The sequence below is a fragment of the Bacillus rossius genome, chromosome 10 (genome assembly GCF_032445375.1).
Source record: "Bacillus rossius redtenbacheri isolate Brsri chromosome 10, Brsri_v3, whole genome shotgun sequence".
Classification (NCBI taxonomy): Eukaryota; Metazoa; Arthropoda; class Insecta; order Phasmatodea; family Bacillidae; genus Bacillus; species Bacillus rossius.
This window is the reverse complement of record NC_086337.1, coordinates 4096947-4117835: the sequence shown is the minus strand read 5'-3', so window position 1 is coordinate 4117835 and position 20889 is coordinate 4096947. Positions and strand designations below refer to the sequence as shown.

At 36.4% G+C, this 20889-nt stretch overlaps 1 protein-coding gene across 2 annotated transcripts; it reads left to right on the top strand.

Moving 5' to 3' along the window:
- Positions 1-10013: 10013 nt before the first annotated feature.
- LOC134535725 (uncharacterized) lies at positions 10014-16296 on the top strand. Of its 2 annotated transcripts, XM_063374940.1 has the most exons (3): positions 10014-10919; positions 11015-11188; positions 12466-16296. In XM_063374940.1, the coding sequence occupies exons 1-3, from the start codon at positions 10584-10586 to the stop codon at positions 13819-13821; spliced, it is 1866 nt and encodes a 621-aa protein (XP_063231010.1). In that variant the 5' UTR covers positions 10014-10583; the 3' UTR covers positions 13822-16296. The 2 variants fall into 2 exon arrangements, with proteins under 2 accessions (XP_063231010.1, XP_063231011.1); XM_063374941.1 differs by having other exon boundaries at positions 10014-11188.
- Positions 16297-20889: the final 4593 nt, after the last annotated feature.

Sequence of the window (20889 nt, the reverse complement as noted above, 5' to 3'; positions counted from 1 at the left end):
AATCTAAGTGTGCGCGGTTAGATGAGGACCTAGATGTGTCTCAGGCTTACGCCTTTACACTCTACTCATGCGGGGTATTAACCATGCGCGTAAGGGCGCGTTGCCAATGACCTGTACGATAGTCTCAACAATCCTCTACGGACTCGAAAAATGTCACCTGCTCATTGGCTACTTGACTTGTGACAACTGTTTGTTGTAATGCCTGTGATTCATCGTTGATTTTGTTGAGGAGTTTTCAGTGATTCAGAGCCTCCCATTTAACTGTGGCCGAATTGAAGAAGCAGTACAAATGTTACATGCTTGAATCCATAGCGAATGGAAACCACAAATATTTACTGATGTAGTGGTTAGTAAAAAAAATATATATTATTCGTTTCGCGTCCATCGCTTCGCGCCATGTTGGCTCCTATATTATATGGATTTACAAAATATAACGATTCATTTACGACACTTAAGATAAGGTGTGTAGGATTTTAAGAATTCACTTGAATTAATATTTAAGAACATATTTCAGGATAACATGTGAAGGCGCTCGTACAGACGGCACCGGTTGTGATGACTCATTGTTACCAGAGCAGGGGCCACGCATGTGAAACCTCAACACAACTCGAAAATCAGTAAGTGTTACATTGAAATGTGTCCGCTACAAATGTTCAGGAATTATAATTTTGAAATCGAGTAGAAATATTCCTGCAATTAGCATTAGGTATATTTTAATAGACATTGAAAGCGAATCATTAAGTAGCTTCAAAATCCAAATACCAGAATACAGATAGTCTGTAACAATACAGACCTCTCCGACTAGATATGGTCTAGATTGTTAATAGTAACACATTTGAAAAAAAACTGACTAGTTACTGAATATGTTGAAATTATGGTAAACCTGTTACTTTAGATGATTGGTGATGTAATAATGTCTCTTGGAAACTACATAAAATTTTAACTGCTTTTATTTCACAAATCACCATGGCGGCCATTTTACGATCACGATTTAGTTCTTAAATTTTAAATTAGTTTATTTGTTGAGAGCCTGGTACAATGTGTCTGACCACTAAAGCGATCCGAGCCGCGTAGTGTATACAACTGCGAGGTTGCCGAAGTAGGCTCGGGTCGGGACGAATTTCGCTGTGAAAAAACAAAGGTTTTTAATACATGGAAAATTATCCCAAAGCCGAAAATTTGTACAGTAGTAGAATGAACATTTCTTAGTAACACGTCAAAAGTTTAAGTACTGCCGCAAACCTTGTGCGTCACACCAAAAACGAGCAGTTAAGTCCAAAATGACATTTTTTTTTGCAATGATCCACAATAATGGATATTGCAAATGCAGTTTATGGATTAGACCGTCAGTATGGAACCCAAAATAATCTAGAAACATTGCCCTATCTGAGGATAGTGATAAAAAGCACAAAGTTTAAACATGTTTCTATAAAATAGACCATTTAAATCATTAAAGTTAACAAATTCACTTTCATTCAATTTTAAGGAAATGTAAATACATCTTACATAAACTTAAAGATCCCAACGTGGAAATCGCTTAAAGTAAACGTTGTTGCATATTTATTCATCTTTAAATTGGTATATTTTTTAAGTGTCTCATACAATTAGTCTGACCACTAAAGCGATCCGAGCCGCGTAGTGTATACTACTGCGAGGTTGCCGAAGTAGGCTCGGGTTGGGACGAATTTCGCTGTTAGGAAACAAAAAATTTTAATACATGGAAAATTATCCCAAAGCAAAAATTTTGTACATTAGTAGAATGAACATTTCTTAGTAACACGTCAAAAGTTTACCGATGAAACCTTGTGATCACACCAATAATGAGCAGTTGAGTCCTTAATGATAATTTCTACAATGATCCACAAAAATGTTTCGTAAATTTAATAACTTTAATACTTTTTTAAGTCGGTTCTCATTATGGCACCAAAGTAATATAAAAGAATGTCCTACATGGTAATTGTGATAAACACCTCAAAGTTTAAACGTCCTATTATTAAATTGGTAATTTTAATCATAAAAAGTAAGAAAAAAATATTTTTTTTTATAGAAATTTGACTACATGTTACACAAATATGTTGTGCGTAGCGTCAAAATCACTTCATAAATATTGTCCCTTTTTTTTTTTTTTTTTTTTTTTTTTTTTTTTTTTTTTTTTTAAAAAGTTTTAAATGTGTATATTTTGAGTGTCTGGTACAATAGTCTGACCACTGATGTATTTCAAGCTGCGTAGTGTGTTTGCAGCAGTGTTAAAGTCGCTTGTGCTGGGACGTTTTTTGCTCCAGAAAACTAAGGTTTTTAATGTATGGTAATTCCAGACTGAATTTTACTCTGAAAGAATAAACGTTTCCTAACTACAAGTGATTTTTTCTGCAAACGTAGATAAAAATCTTCCAGGATGCGATTTGCTTAGGTAAAAATGTTAGTATGATGGACTCTTTAATTTCTAAATTATAAATAAATCACAACAATAGAACTTTCTAGAAAGTTGTGATAAACTGACGATATTGCGCGAGTAGCAGACCCGTACGTGACTACAGAGAAAGGCTATTTTCCTTGACCGTTAGGATTTATGGGACGAACACCCTCTCACAGCTAGAGTCATAAAATACGGTCAAACTCTTGCAAAAACATCCACCGCCACTCTTTGCCACTAGCAATTCAACGAAGTCAGCTAGGTGCAGCACTCCAATAAATTAACTTAGAAAAAAAATACTAAATATGTAATTCTATCAATACATTTTTCAACACAACTTATGTTTTATTTATTTTCTGGGAAAAATAATATTATCATACGAATTATGTTATAAAAGTGACAAAACTCACATTTACGGTGTATCGTTTTCTTCAATTGTTATGTAGTAAACTAATTTTATACAATTAAATATATATATATTTTATAATATAGGCTACATTAAAATTTTGCGTAGTTCTGATCGAAAATAATATAATGTATTAGAAATAAAAAAATAATTATATTTTTTGGTATTAAAATAATTTTTAATAATTAAATTTTTATAACAAAATACGAACACACATATATAAAACCAGAGGTCCTCTAAAATTTTGATTTACAAGTTCCAAGCAGAAATTGTTTATTGTTAATTTTATTGTATCAAAAATCATTCATATAAGAAAAAAGAATATGTAGTATATCTCAATAGATGTAACATGAATACACCCTATCATATGCATTAAATATATTTTAAGTAATCCTTAAATAAGACCAAGTTTATTGAGTGTCGCAGTACGCAGCGTGTTTCTAAGCACGCCGGCCGCGAAAGATCAGTACGGCCGCAGTACACTGCAACGCTCGGGCAGCTTTCATGAGGCAACTAATTATGCTAGACTCTTTATAAATATACTATCTTAAAGCTAAAAGTATAATTATAACCATTTATTTAGACATTTTTTCGCATTGGGCTCTTCAAATCGGTGTAAATCGTATTTTTATCTGGGTGGCAAAGATAAAAAAAATATATGTCGTGAATTAATCGCTTTATATCATATCTTAAATATTAAAAATTTAATTTTTTTTCTTACATTAATGGGTGTATTACAGTTTCTAGATTATTTTGGTAGGTTTACGGACAGTCAAAATTAAAAACTGTATACTTGGGTAGCATTTTAATGGACTGATGTAAGTTGCTGTCACCTAGGACTTAAATGCAAATTTTCGGTGATAACGCACAAGGTCTACAGCGGTAAACTTTCGGTATATTATTAAGCATAGTCAACTCTACCACAGTACAAAAATCCAGCTTTGGACAAATTTTTCGCAGGTTTGTGCCTTTTTAAGTCTTGGTTTCCTGGAGTAACACGAAAGTCTACGCGGGGAAGGGCGGCTACCTGATCCGAGAATGAAGGATAGGGCGAGATGGGAAGCGAAGATAAGATCTGGTTTCGTGGTTCGCTTTCCGTCCGTGTGTGTGTGAGAGAGAGAGAGAGAGAGAGAGAGAGAGAGAGAGAAAGGCGATATTGTGGAAGACCTTCGAAAGATTCCCGCTAGATGGCAGGCCTCAGAGCTGCAACCTCCGACAACCTCCCCTCACGGAAGCTCTCTCGCCACTAACTTGCCAAATCTCACCCGCTAGCTTATATACGTGCTGGCTGGCCTTACAGTAGTAATAAACAAGCATTTATGAAACACTTAAGCTCATTTCCAACAAATTCTGACGAATGACTGTTTTTTGTCCTGCACCAATCCCCTTAAAGTTACCAGTTGTCTTATATTGGAAGTCATTTTTACTTACATTTCTGTTACACGGAGTCCAGAGTAGTTGAAAGAAAGAAGCTAGGAAGAGATATTTCAAGTATAAACGACAATTTAAGCCCTTTTTTTTGTCATGTACCCACACTGACAACCTCATTGTGATAGTGCCATGTGCCATATGGTCTATGTTCTTGGTAGCATAATTCTCGAAGTATGTACAGTTTTTAAACTGATGGACAATTCCCTTAGCACTCATCCAGAGTGATTAGGATCTCTCGTCTTCCCTTAGATGCCCAGGCTTATCTGGGTTTGAGCTGACAGAGTGTCTAATAGCTCCGCTGTAGCCACATGGTTGCTGTTGTCATTTCACCCAGCACATGGAACAGGCGGGGTGGTGAAACCTTCATGCCAGACCAAGTGGCCTTTATCGTACGTGGAAGTGCAAATATTTATCAATTTTAATTTAAGAAAGCTCCCTTCAATTTTAGTGACCTCAAAAAATTATAACGTGCAAAATTATTGGGAAATTAAAGAGTTAGTCGGTTTTTATTGTTTTTCTTGAAATTTCAACATTTTTGTGAAACAAAGTTTGGTACACAATACAACTACCTAGTATTTCCACAATTTTATAGACACAATTTCTGAAAATGTCATGCAATAAGTACACAGGAAACTAATTTCAGTAACAAAATACTTTATCACGTAAGTACAGTACACTCCCTATTTAACGCGGTTGTCGGGGGACATAACTTTTACCCGCGTTGTTGCATAACCGCGATGTTTCGATGTGACCAAGGTCAAAAGGCATAAAACACCGCCTGTGTTCTAATAGGTCGGCAAGCACGCACAGTATAGACGGCCCGCCTTTGTGCGGACTTTGCATCCGCAGTTTTCACTAAACGCGGGTGAAAAAATAAAAATAATAAATTTTAAAGATAAATATGAAATGTTGAATTTTATTTTTTATTTTTCCGCATGCCGCGCACAGTTTGTCGCACGGCCTACGAGCGCGCCACACGCCGCCATACACACGTGCGGCACACAAGCTGCTGCCAGTCTCGTGGTGTCAGCCACAGTATCTGCTTCGTCTGAGTGTCCGTAACAAAGTAAGTGCAGTGTGTGCGGTTACACAGGATTCTGTGGTCAAAGTCTTCTAAATAGAAAGACCATAGTAATACTTCAAACCGAATATGAATCGCAAAGTACCGAGTTTGATTGACAAAATAAAAATTCTAGATTTACGTACTTACAGATAGCGTGTCTTTTGCAGAAGTATGCAGCAGATACGTGAAAAACGATTCTAGCATTCGTACAATATAAAATAAAGAATCGTCTATCGTGTAAAGTGGTTAAACTTTGTTATCCATGCTTACATTAAATTATAAATTGTCACATGTGGGATACAAAAATTGCGCCAAAATAATTTTAGCGCAATCAGTGGCGCCGTATTAAAAAGTCTGTTAAACATTGTCTTTACTTATTTCACCAAACGCTGTGTCGAGTTGCTGAGTGTGTGTGGCTCGGATCGGCAAGTGTTATATTCCCCAGCCTCTGGTTAAAGGTCGGGAGGCCGCTACACATAAACATATCCGGGGCTTGTTTACTACCTCACGGTAAAAGTGGTACAGTATGGTTCACGTAAGTATTGGACCACTGGGAATTCCTCGGCAAAGATTAAAAATACGCTAGCTGATTTACTTTACTATTTAATGTTAAAACATTATACCAAAGTAAAAAGATGAACGTGTATAATACAACGAATAATATTACGTCTGTAGGTTCAAGTTATAACAAAACATTTATATGTCAACACACGTGAACACGAGAAGTGTGCCGACAGAAATGAGTGAACTACTCAAGGTCACCAGACTTCCCACCTTTCGGCTTAATCGCCCCTCTCATCACTGGCGCTTATATTCCACTCCGTCTACCCGGGTGTCTTGGTCGCATATTCTCGGCTCGCCTCTCCCCTCCCAGCGCTTGCCGTCAACCAAACCTATCCAAAATCAATCCCCAGCCGAGTCACGCTGGATAATGTCGCTGGACGGTGGGCTTTATCGGGTCCCCTGTCCGATGCTTTATTTGTGGGTTAAAAAAAATGTTAAGAACTAGTGTTTCAGAAAATATCACTGGGCTGGATTGGACCATAATTTGAAAACACTACAAGATAGAGAAATAATGTACGGAGATATCTTGTTTAGAATTTCACTGCGGACATTTTCTACGCCTAGGCTTTTTTCTGCCCGATGCTTAGTTTGTGAGTTACAACGCAAAATTATCCTAATCGGCTGTCAACCATTTATTCCATTGTTATTACTGTAGAACCTCGTTAATCCGTGACGCGCTAATTCGGGAATCGGATAATCCGGGACGATTAAAAAGTGCAGAAAAAAAAAAGAGAAGTAAAAATTGTCAGCGCTTGAAATTAACGTCACGTGGGCCGGCGGCCGGCAACCACTGCAAGCCATCGCGTGGGCCGCCAAACTCTGCAACGCTGTTTGTACTGACCCTTTGTGTCGTCCCCCTTTCAGCTGTCACATTTGTCACTCTTTAAACTTGAGGGGGATGTCCTGACTTCTGCTTCCCATCTCCCTTTGTTTCCACCCGCCAACGCACGGCAGGCGCCTGGCGAGTGACGTGTCTGGCTGGCATTCGGCTGGATTAAGGGGGGGGGGGGGGGGGGGGGGGGGGGGGGGGGGGGCTACACAAAATTTATGTGTGCAAGTTCAGCACGATCTTATCTTTCTCTCTTCGGCTGTTGTAAATGACCGTGAACTAATGGCTAGGCAGTGCCGTATTTTTTTAAACCGAGACTAATTCGAAGACGGCCCTTACCATCTGCTGCCAAGGCGCAGTAAGCCTCGGTAGATGTTACGTCACATGACCTTGGCCTACCCAGCTGCACGCCGGTGTCTGAGAAGCTTGACAAGACCTTCCGGGCTTTTAATCGCTAGTCCGTGAAATTCTGTAATCCGTGATTATCTCGGTCCCGACCATCACGAATTAACGAGGTTCTACTGTGTTATTATTACTATTCATTTATGATTGGGGGACATGGTTTGACCCGCGATATACCCGATTCCGCGATCTATCGGGGCGCGGTATACCGGGAGTTTACTGTACATACTTTTTCTACTGTAGTACCACTCAATATAAATTATTAACTCCAAAAACATACTGTCATATTGTACAAATGTTTTGTTTAGTTAGGTTACCTTTCTTTAAAATATTTTAAAATTATTTGGATGGCTGGTTAATGTAAGATACTGTAAAATCATTTGAAGGGTTACTTATAATATACCGTTTAAATGTAGATACTTTAAACTCGCTATCTGTTCACACAATTTCAAGGTATTTTAAATATACTAAATTAAACAACCATTATCACAATATTATGCAATTGTTAATGTCCCTAATCTAAGGACTCCTTGAAAACGAACTACTACTAGAAGTATCATAAAGCCCTCTTAAGGGCGCGGTTGACAAAATTGCAAGAAATTCTGAGCAAATTTGGGTGGCTGTAATAATCATATTTAATAAGAAATAAAAAACATAATACTGACAAATTAAAAAAGAATGCTTTCTTTCCACACACACCATAGTTAGAAAAAATAAATGACCCACATTCTGTAATAAAGTTAATAATAATACTACCTCTTTACAATACTTTTGGAATTAAGTGGTTTAGTGTTCATTTTGCCTAAAAAATGTTAGATGATCGCTGTCTTATATTTACACGAATATGTAATAACCCTGTTTTTAAACTGTATTGTGTTCGTCATGCTGTGATAAAAAAAAGTATTTTTAATTATTTTTTTTTTTGTGTTCGAAGTTTGCTTTGACTGGTCACAAAATACACATTTTTAAGGATACAAAGCTTTTAAAATGTATAAACTTGTGGTGTAGTGGTTGGTTCGCATTTGCACTTTAATTCTGACTTAAAGAAAAAAAATTATCTCCAGTAGTTTAAACGTAAAACAATAAACAGTGAGGATACGCGCGGGAAAGCTGTTCTCTAGTTGAGAGGCACGTTACCAGAGCGCACTCAATGCCTTATCAGCAACCGCCTCGGCGCAGCTGCGCGGGCTCGGATAGCCCCGCGTTGCCGTATCTGTCGACCCGACATCTCTACTCACTGCTAGCGGGACTGTTGTCTGTTGTTCGTGAAGCAATGGGTAAGAGGAAAGTTCACTACTACAATAAAAAGAAAAGTAAAAGGGCGTTAGCGATTGCAGAATCTTGGCGAAAGAGGAAAGAGGATCCAATAATACAAGATGTAGTAGAAGTGACGCAAGAAACTGAATTGAATGATGCTCATTCTAATACAGAGTAAGTAAGCTTTCAGCTGGAAAAAAATTCAATGTTTTTAAACTGTTTAACGAATATGTAGTAATAATTTTCTTAGTGATGTATACTACGATCTGTAGTATACGTCTTTTATTTTATGAGTAATCTTAGTGTTGTGAATGCTTGTGCGACTTTCGTTGCGTGCATGAAATGAGGTATGCTTACACTTTCCTTTATTAATTCATGATAACATGTTAGTTAGTTAAAAACAAAACAAAAAGTAAGCGTAAATAATTTACGTTTCTGACAGTCACGACTGCTCATTTGCCGGTTTACTTGCGGCTCGTAACGCAGAAGTCACTCAATAAAAAATTCAGTCTCTTTACACAGCAAAATGAATCCTTGCAACAGTTAACATTTTGGAATATTAATATTGTAGTTTACATTTGTAACAATGCTGTTATTTCGACTGCAATAATTTGGTTGATGAGGAATGTTGGAAATCTTGATTGTTGTTCGTTGAAAAAAAAGCTAATTGCATAATTAGGTAATATTTTATATGGTGCTTATTTATCATCAATAAATAAATAACAATATATTTCTAATTATTGACATGTTTAAAATAGATTGGAGAAATTAAGTTCTTTTGATTTGATTATTATTTTATATTCCATTTCTCTGCCTAAATAAAAATTAAACGATCTACTCCATAGATCTGTAGTTCGTTCCATTTATAGTTTCTTCACAGTACAATCTGACATATTTTGATGTTACATACCTCTGTATATTATGTCGACATTTGTTTCGTAAAGAAGAATAACAGTTTATTTCATCGTGCACCGTAAGTCATGACCTATAAAACAGTGCCTATTCTGAGTTACAAAAAGCTGTACTTACCTTCAAAGGATAATTTAAGTATGAAGTATTGAATCATGTGACCAGTGTCAGTTGCCAATAAAAGTCAGTAACATTTTTGGCCTTTTCATGTGAAAATCATTATACTTACATGTGTTTCTCAAACTTATTTTTTGTAATTTTGTGAATGAATCGGGAATGCGAACAAATTGCTAATATTTATCACTAATTACTTTTTTTTTTGTGGGGCCATGGCGTTGCAGTGACCAGAACTCTTTCCTCCCGTCCAGGCGGTCCGGGTTTGATTCCCGGAATTTCGCGCTTGCATTCCAGCGATGTTCCATTCCCGCCTCAACTCAACATTAGCTTCAAGCTGGCCTTGTGCGCCTCCCCCCCAACCCCCCCTCCCCACACACACACACACACACACATCGTTCTTCCTGTTCGGTAGGGGCGTCAGACCCGTTGCGTGTCGACCTCTCATTGCAGCTGCAGACCCTGCGGAATCTTTATAAAATATGTATTTATATAAATATTTATTACTTTTCTGGCTCTTAAATATTAGTTTACAATGCAGTGAATGCGTTAATGTCTGTCGCAAACACGAAATTTCCCTTTGTAGAATTGAATAAAATAAAACAATACAATTATAATTCTTAATATCATAATAACATTCATTGCATAGAACACCCACCACAAAAACATTTAATGGTCGAAATTTTTTGGCATTTAAAATTAGGCCCTGCTGCGATACTTTATTTTGGTTACATGATTGGCAACAATAAATCGTTTGAGACATCTTCATCAGCACGAAAAATAACTGGTATTGCATTTGACTTGCTACTCGCAGCAGAACGTCGGAATACAAGGGCGGAGAGAATACTGGACGTCTCCCCCAACCTCGGATTATAGGCATCGACCGGTGCTGTTACCACTTGTGAAAATACTCGCCCGACCTCGCTGGATACGTTGAATGCGCTCTAACCGTTTTGAAACTCGTGGGCCCCGTTTCACAACTTACGATACTTAATACTCTGAACTTTATACTGGTCACTTAGTCAAAATTTTTTTGTGCCTAACTATTATTATATTTCCAAAATACTAAGAGGCCTATTTTTAATTAGATTTTTTTTTGCATTTCAGGGAGAAAATAGTTTTTTGTGACGAAGATAGTAATTGGCCTGCGCTGATTACAGAGTCAGTGAATTTGAAAACTTCTTGGGATGACTTGATGGGAAACAGAATTTTTAATCCTGCTTATGTTTTTCCATTCATGCTTAATTTGCAAGCTCAGCACACAAGACAGTGTACGGCAGGGACCTTACAATTCACAAAAGAAATAAGGAAAGGCATAGAATGTCAGTGGTTGCTGGAGTGTGATGGCTGTCATCGTGAATTCAGAATTTGCAATGAAAAACCTGGCAATGAAACACTTAATAGTGCAGCTGCTTGGGCAGCTATTACAAGTGGAATCGGGTACACGCAGCTTGAAAATGTGCTGAATGTCCTCGAAATACCTGCTATGAGCAAAAATACATTTTTCAAGAATGAAATCCATTTGGAAAAGGTAACTTAATTTTCGTACAACGACTTTCAAATAATTTAGAAAAAAATTTTAAACACTCAATATTATGATATGCAATAATTTCCTTAAATTTACAGGTATGGAATGACTACTTGGAAACAACCATCACAGAAGCAGGTGCACTGGAACGTAGACTAGCTGTGGAAAAAGGAGACGTGGATGAATATGGTGTCCCTTTTGTTACCGTAATTGTGGATGGAGGCTGGAGCAAACGGAGCTACGGGCATAACTACAACGCAGCATCTGGAGTGGTATTTTATTCACTTTATAAATACAAAGTTTGTGACCCATGAACCGTGAATCGTATTCAAAGAACCATACTGACACATTTTGCAGGTTATATTTACTGTAGTGAGTATCTCTTAAAGTATCCTACATCACCCAACGAGTAAGTAGTTAGTGAGCATAAATTAACAACAGAAATGTGTGCAAATTTATGGCATCATCACACACCAATATTAAGCAAACTCCTCGTGATAGTATGTTCTAACTCTTTACACTTGCGGTGTTTAGAGCTCATTTTAATTCAGTGGTGGAAAATATTACAAACTGCTCTAGGTAGAGTATTTTAATGAGGAATTGTCGTAAACATTAAAATATATTTTAATTACTGTAAAATAATACATTCTCTTCATTACATGTTGTAAATGCAACTTTACATTAAATGGAGAAATATTTCTTTCTATCAATTTTGCACCTTGGATATCAGTGGACATATACCGTATTTCAGATAAGAATGCCAAATTTAGTCATACTTCCAAGAGATGTCATTTTCATGACCTTTCTTCTCGCATACAATCTATTTTATGGCAGTATGTATGTAAAGAAGATCCCACCAGTCAATCAGAAGTGATAATGGCATATAATGTGTTGCAAGAGAATACATATTTATGCCGTTATATTTGGCTGTTATTTATTTTATACATTAGAGTTATTATGATACTCAGAGAAATGTATAAATTTTATAACTATTTTTAGAAAATTTTGAGTTAATAATAGCATTTGTAACGATGAAACATGCATCTTCAATGCATGTTATACGTTTTGAACATCAATAATAAAATTTTTCCTTTTATTTCAAAACGCTTATTAACATTCATTTGATTTAGGCTTTTGTAAAGTTACTTTCGAAATGAGGTCATTTATTTATGTTGTAGTACTAACAACAGAAATGGATCTGCTGTATCTGTACTTAGCAAGCCACCCTCCATCAAGGCAATCCGGGTTCAACTTCCGGAGGGGTCGGACATTGGATTTTCGCATGAGAGTAGTGGCTTGCATTGCCGGTGTTCGATGGTTTGTCTCAGGATACTCCCATGTCCCCACTCTTATGATGAACCATCGTTCTCCCCCACCCCCTGGTTTCATCTTCATTGGCGCTGAAGATACAGATGAAGTACCATTAAACCTATATTTACTAATGAATGTTTACTTGCCAATGTTTGGCGTGCTGCTTCTGAACTGCATTTGACTGATTTATTACAACAAATATCTGTAACCTATCAATATTTATTTAATTGTTTTTCAGGCTGTTATCATTGGCCAGGCTACTGGTAAGCTGCTTTTTATTGGTGTCCGCAACAAATACTGCTGTATATGTGAGCGAGCAGCAAAGCAGAATGTCCCAGGGATACCCCATGTGTGTTATAAGAATTGGGACAAGTTAAGAGCTTCGACTTCAATGGAGCAAGATATTCTCGTAGAAGGTTTCAAGAATAGCGAAGCAATGCATGGGCTGAAATACAAATATTTTGTTGGTGATGGCGACTCGAGCGTTTATGCTGGACTCGTGCAAAATGTTTCGTACGGACGCTCTATCCACAAAATAGTGTTTTCCAACCACTGTGTTAAGAACTATACAAGTGCTCTCCACAAACTTTCATCCGACAAAAACTTTCCCACCGAAGCAAGAAAAATCTTGAAATCGTCCATTCCTCGTTTTACAGTAGCAGCGAGAAGTGCCATTCGACACTGTGCCAATTCTGGTGACAAAGTTGAAGATCTGATAAAAGATTTAAGCAATGGCCCTTATCATGTCTTTGGTGAGCACTCTAACTGCAGTAAATACTTTTGCTCCCAAGAAAGCTCGAACTGCTACATTGAATCTCTTAAGGATTCCAAAATATTTGATCAGGTTGAAAGTCTAGTAAACAGATTGGTTGCTAAAGCACCAAGACTCATAGCAGATAAGACAAGCAACCAAGCAGAATTTTATATGAGTCTCCTGGCGAAGTACAACGCCGGTAAAAGGATTAATTTCACACAAAGGGGATCCTTCAAGCGTCGATGTACTGTTGCTGGAATGCGATTCCAGAAAGGCCACACTTGGGAGATCAGCCCTTTTAAGAAACTGACTGGAAGAAGTCCAGGAATGGTACACAAGAAGTTAATCAAAAAAAGAGTTCGACAGCATGTGACTATTACACGTTGTAAATTGGAATATTCTGAAACCGACAAGCCAGTTAAACGACATAAAGTCTTCACGCCTGCTGACGAAGACTACGGGCCTGATTCAGAGGAACCTGAGGATTTAAATAATGTGCAAAGAAAATGCGAAGAATTTCTTAAAACTTTGAGTGTGACAGCAGAAAGCCGTGACCATATTGTTCAACAGACGATTGGACAGTCAGATTGTGAACTGTGGCATGAAGCCAGAAGAATACGTCTCGCAGCCAGCAATTTCGGGCCAGTTTGCCGGAGGAAAGAGACGACTTCTTGCTCTTCCCTCGTCAAGCAACTTCTGTACAAGCCACCAGTAACAACAGCTGCAATAGAATACGGACGATCAAATGAGTGTGTTGCAATAAAACGTTTTAAAAAGAAGAAACTGGTTTGTTTGTTGAAAAATGTGGTTTATTTGTTGACTTGGCATACGGGTTTCTAGGAGCAAGTCCTGATGGCTTATTGGTTATTGAGGGATGAAAATTCAATCATCGAAGTGAAATGTGTTCCTTCAGCCATTGGAATCGGGCTCAAAGAAATGGCCAAACAGAAGAAAAGTTTCTTTTTAGAAGAAAATGAAGGAAAATTAATTCTGAGGAAAACACACAATTATTTTTATCAAATTCAAGGGACACTGAACATTTCAGAACGAGATGCTTGCTACTTGATAGTGATGAGTGACCTGAAAGAAAATCTGCATATTGAAAAGGTTTACAAAGATGTTGTATTTTGGGAGAGAGAAATGGTTCCGAAACTTCGTCGGTTTTATATTCACTGTTTGTTACCGGAGATTGTAGAACCAAATGTGAGCAGGGGTAAACGTATTCGTGAACCTGAATATATCCTAAAAGCGCAAGAGGAACAGAAGAAAAAACTGTGCACCAAGAAAAGAAAAGAAGGCGAGATGAAGAGTGTATGTAAATAATTTAATTCAGTGCCAACAAACAGAACTTGCATGAAAGTAGGTTTAAGGTTAGTTCGTAGACTCAATGAATTGCGAGACAGCAATACCATAATATTTCTTGTAAGGCGAATCAGTGGTTGATTTTAGAAGTAACTGATTTCATTTATCATAGATTTTGCAGAAAATTAAGCAATTTGTGGCTCTGAGTTAATGAAAAAGTATTGTTCGAGTATTTTTTGTCGTGTATACAATATTATTATTATTTCTCGTTGGTTTTGTGCATTCACTCTACGTCTTACGTAACACAATTTAAAAATGGCTTAGTGTTAACAGACTACTGACTTTATTCCTTAACTTAAGCTATTTAATGATAACTTTCATACATACTTGATAGTAATTGAAGAATAATTTCATAATGATATGCATACTCTTTGTGATCAAATTGTAACAATAACATCCACCCAAAATATTATACCTACTGCAATTAAGTTAAGGTTTTACAATGGGCTAATTTTATTTACATTTTACAATTATCCTTTTTTTTTTACACGCTTTTATTAACTTCACTTGTAACTAACTAACTAACTAGGTAACTATGTAACTAGCTAATTATGTAACTAGCTAACTATGTAATCAAACATTGTAAGTTTATTTTAACCTACTTCTAATTGTCTTATCGCTTTTAAACTTTGCAAGTTTATGTAACCCAGATAACAAAACAATTTCGTACCATCGAACTGATCTCACTTGTAACTAAGTAAATAACGAGCTATGTAAACAAATTTTACAAGTCGGTTTTAACCAACTTCTAATGGTCGTATGGATTTGAAAATTTGCAACTTTCTATAATCCAGATGTATGTATGTATACATATTACAGAGTCAAGAGCCCCGTATGTAATGGACGGGACTTGCAAACCATGTACCAAGTACATAGCTCTACACAGCTCTACACAATTCATGCTGACATTGGCTGTACATTACTCCTGGTTATAATTATCCAGCCAGGTCCGAATACTCTCTTTCGAAAAAATGTAAATATTGTCAGAATTTTATGTACTAATTTAAATATTTCGTCAGCGAGATTTAAGCTATCATTAATGAAAGACATTAGATATAACTTAGGCTAGGAAAACAAAACTCACGATCGCAAGAGAATGGAGGCTTCGGTAGACCTCAAGTAGAAGGTCAATCATCTCATATGCCAGTGTTTCTCAGCTGTTTGAAGGTTAGGTAATAATAGACTCGGTAATAAAGGTTTTTTTTTTACTTTTGAATTCCATACGATTTTAAGTTTATCAATTTTAATTTCGTAACATGGATTCAGAAATTAAACGAAAAGCTAAATGAAAATACATGTCTCATCTAGAACAAAAGTGTATTGAAGTTACTAACTGGAAGCACCCGTAGAAAATCAGCAATTTATGGTCAGTAATATCCATCAGCACGCGAAGAATACCAACAAAATATTGTCAGCAATAACCAGCAGCACACTGAGAAAATAAACATATTGAACGGAGTAACAACAGCACGCAGAGAAAATGCAAGGAAATATTCACAGGAAAAAGCAGAAGTACACAAAAAAAAAAATCAAATTTTTGCATGAAAAAATTGGAGCACTTGGAGAAAACCTTCAGAGAGAGAATTTCAAATCAAATCCTGGCTTGTAAACTCTTCGCTTAAGCAACTGGAGAGTCATCCGGATTAGATATACTTACAAAGTTTCAAATCTATACGACAGAAGTAGTTTAAAATCGACTGCCAATATTAGTATACGAAATTTACTAACAATATATATCTTAGGATTATTAATAGAAAAAATGACAACGGGAATGCATGTCGCTAATTTATGCAATCGGATTAATATTTATTTAAATTATATATATCAATATTATACAATTTGAAGTAGTTTAAAATGGACTTTTTAAATTTGTAAATACAATGTCTCGTTGAGAACCACGTAGTTCTATTTAATTTTGACATATCGCCCCAAGCCTATTATTAACTTAGTCATTTTCAGTAAAAAAATATATATTATTTTATACTTTTTGTCCATGATTTACTAAAGTGCAAATTGTAAAATTATTATGAATGAAATACTTATTAGTGTGTAACTGATAAGTGTGTTTTTTTTTTTTTTTTTTGTATTTGAAACTGTATGATAATATTTTAGTTAGAAAATAAAAATTCATGATTTGCCAATATTTTTCGGTTATTCATTAACAGGAAAAATGAAACATTCAAGACAATTTGTGTTGCACTTGTTGCAGTAAAATATGATAAAACCATCTTTGACATTACTTCGATATATACACATAGAGACAGTACGTGTCACCGAATGTGTTAATAGCATACCTATAAAACGAATGGTTTTCATATGTCGTTGGGTGATTTTTGTAATCAAGTAACATGAAATAGTACTTTCTGCAGCTGTTGTTAGTGCAAGGAGCTGGAGCTGGATGTCCACCATCTTTGATTGTGTTGTAAAGGCAGGAAGCCATCTTGAATGCTGACATCATCTTGATTTCCAACATTTTTTTTTTTTAAGTTATTTTCACCATTTGGTTTCTAAAACCTTTAACCATTTGGACAACGCCATTTTTAATATTATGACATTACGTCCGCCGTATTAAAAATCTTTAAATATTAACCAAAACATTATTATGAATAAAATTTATAAAAAAATTGTTGAATAATAAATTTAATAAATTTTATTATAAACTCATTTACGTCATGAAGTTTAGAGCATTGAGACCTGGGTTCTAACCTAAGGAGAGTACAAGGAGAGTAGTTTTTGTAAATATTATTTCTCCATGGTGGTTGCTGGCAGACTGACCCACACCACTTTTACCAATGCATATATTATGCCAACCAATATGACGTCATGCGCGGCCATCTTAGATGGGGTTACGAATGTCTGATAATTAATACTACTGCACTTTAAAGGATAAAAATTAAACCAGTATAGCAGCAGCAAACTCTTTCAGACAAAAAAAAATGGTAGTTACAAGATGTTGGTTTATGTAGTCATACTAGTTGATGAAATATATGCTACACATTGGTAAAAGTGGTGGGGAACAGTCTGACAGCTGCCATCATGGGGGAACGATTGAATATTTTGTGGAGGGGGGAGCGGTACGGCTGCACGACCCAAGAATTTTGAGTGTGGGTTTTAACCGACACAAGTATAGGGTGCTCGAATATTGTATATAGCCAATAATTTGGTCTGTATCATGAATTAGAATAAAACTTGAAAATACATACACAGAAAGTTTTCCATAAACATAGTTTTGATGCTTACGCTGCTGTTTCACAGTCGCCTTTTTTTTTAATGGAAACGGTCCCCCACAGTGAAGGGCTTCTATACTCCGTGGAGGGGGGGGGGGGGCTGCCCCCTCCCGGGTTTTACTTATATAAATATACACACACATATTTATTCACATCACACACACAGATAAAAATAACTGAAAACGTATATTTCAGATTTACCGAACCCCTGCAGTTGAATTTAGGAGTGCTGAACTGAGTAAGTGTATGCACTCGTAAAGGCAGCATTGTCGCAGCTAAAGTTAAATAATTGTGGTAGTCGCACATAGCTTTATCATTTAAATTGGGCCATTCTTATGTTTATTATGTATCGACTTGCATCGGGTGTCTGGAGGACATGGTAGTACAGTCTACCTTGACTGGCAAGTGCCATACGATTTGAGTATCATTACTTTCATTTGAAATTTGAGTATAGTAACTGTAACAATAACATTGGATTAGTCTTTTCAATTGTTTTATGTTGAAGTGATAAATTATTATGCAAAGAGACTCTTTCAGACATTCGAGAACTGTTAAACATATATTAACATTTCCGACGAATAAATAGTCTCCATAACAGTTGCTAAATTGCATTACTAACTTTATAAATAATGAAGATGGCTGAGTGCGCATGGTGGCTGGGTGATGGATGGCAGTGGCTATGGATACGCGTGGAAAGAGCCGGCGCGGCGGCCGACTAAGAGCGGGGAGGTTTGGGAAGGGAGACGCCAATACGCGTGGCAACACTGCTACGGCTGTGTGACGCTGGAGGTGGGGGAAGGTCTGAACTACGCGGTTATCTGGAAGGCTTATCGCGAAGCAACCTGACACAACCTCCTCCTCCGACAGCCGGCTCTCAACTGAGCGCTTCCTGCTAGCCACACGGTCTATATACAGTATAGAGGAGTAGTAGGGATCATCACTTCGACACCAACTACCATGTTATACCAACAGAATACAGATTTGCGAGAGTGGCGATTTTTTATGCTTGAACCGCGCCCTTAAGGCTCAGCCGTCAGAAAGCGGTCTGTCGTGTGGTCTGCGAAGTGGGGTCCATTCTGGTCGATATCTTCTGAGGTGTTGAGAGAGTTTTCATTTTGATATTGTTATTGAGTATGAGCTGCTCCTATTTGCATTGCAAAATGCATAGAAGAAAAATAAAAGAATGCTGGGTAGTGGTAGGGTAAAGGCCGGAGTACTGGAACACTGAACAAAGCAACATGTTGCTCCAGAGGTGGGCGTGGCAGCCGTCTTGGTTCATAGTCTGTACCGCTGGGACCGCGCGCTAAGGACGGGGGTGGTGAGCGGTGGGCCAACACAGGGGGACTGTTCAGAGGGGTAGAATTAAATAAGGAAATATTGTATATTGTACTTGGTTGCGCCAATTTAAAACACCACAGTCCCCCACATTTTTTTATATTACTAAATACTGGCAGCATATTCAAATTTAAAAAATAATGTTGTTGCTGTAGGCCTCACATCTTTTTTGAAGTACTAGCACCTAATTTTAAAAAATTTAAAAATACAGTAGTCTGCTGTAAGCCGCCATATTTGTTTTATAGTACCTACTGGTGCCAATTAAAAAAAAAAATGTTAAAAAATACAGTTGAGTGCTAGGGACTGCCATCTTTAATAATTCAAAAATACTAAAGACTATGCTATTATAGATGTGGTTAAATAAATCTGACAATTTCTGAAAACACCGCTATCTTTATTTATGCCAAAATACAAAAAAATACTAAAGAAAGATGTGATTAAATACATGATGTGTCAAGTTTGAATAAGCCTTCAACTTGTTTTTAGTGTAAAAGTTATGTTTGAATTTCGAAAACACTTAAGTCCGCCATCTTTTTTTTACAGTTAAAGAGAGGGTTTGCATAAGACATTTTCTTTTAGTTTTTATTGTGTTTATAAAAAGTCCTAAATTTACATAGTGATGGATATCCTTTGTTGCCCGTAAGTTACCGCTATAACAGAGCTATTCTTATAGGAAATTCTGTCCATTATACTGATTACTTTATAGAAAATAATTTGTAAATTGGGGTAGTGTGAAGACATACATTGTTCAGTATGTTATAGGCATACATTGTTCAGTATTAAATATATTATTTTAGTGTTTTAAAATGTGTATACTTTTTGTGGTAAGCATAAATTTTCTAAAAGTGAAAATTAGTATTTACGTATAATGGTTGAGCTGAATAGCTAGAGATGGATGATGACAGGGATCACGTTCGTTCCTGAGTAATTGGTCAGGCACACAAGAGTCGTCTTAAGTACAAAAAGCGGAAACATCTGGTTTGAAAACAGATTCAGCCCTAGACGAAGAAGCACGGTCACTCAAGTGAGAGCAAGGAGCGGGTAGTTGATGAGAAGACGAATCAGATGCCTCATCCTCTTTGTACTATTACATGGTGATAGCACAGACATCTTCGTGTTTATTAAGATATCTGCTATGAATGTTTAGTAAATATTTCGCCTTATTACAACCATAAACTTTTCATCTGTGGAACTTTAATAATATTAATATTTTTTTTTCTTTCATCTGCATTGTTGTAATTTTCGTTAATTTTTTTTTACCGTTTATTTTTTTATTCTGACCATCTGTTTAATTTGTAAATTCAATTAATTTTATTCTAGTTCCTTACCGTATTGTTGTGACCAAAGGCCATGAAAGGATGTTATGAACCATATATATTGGGTATACACGTATCTCAGCCACACAGGAACAGGAAGTAACTTAAAAAAGTGTGATTTTTGGCGTTACTACGTGTAGGCTAAGGCCTGACGCCTGAACAATTAAAATTATTAAAAATATGAGTTTAGGGTATCGTCGGTTGTGTACATTAATGAAATTGTTACAACTAAATATCTTAACGAACTGTAAGTAATATTTACTTGGATTTAAAGCAGTTATGTCAATTATAAGCCAATTTAAGAATTGCTTAGCTAGGGACGCCATAATTAAGCAGTGTCGCCATTGTTCAAGGCTTAAGCGGCCAGTATAAATTTGCTTACATGCTTATAAATACGTGAGATTTCTAGCCAAACAAACTATATTGTTGCAAAAGTTGATAAAACTGAACTTCAATTAGATTGTGTATATAACATAATATAAAGAGAAGTAATTCTACTTAGACACCCAGAAGTCCTACTTTTAAGATAATCGTACTCCCGCTGAACTAAAGCCGTGTAATTCTATTTAAAATAGAATTTAATTTGATATTAAACTCTCTAATTTTTAACTCACTTTGAAATCATTTGATTTATGAACGATATAAATTTTGAAACAACTACTGGACTT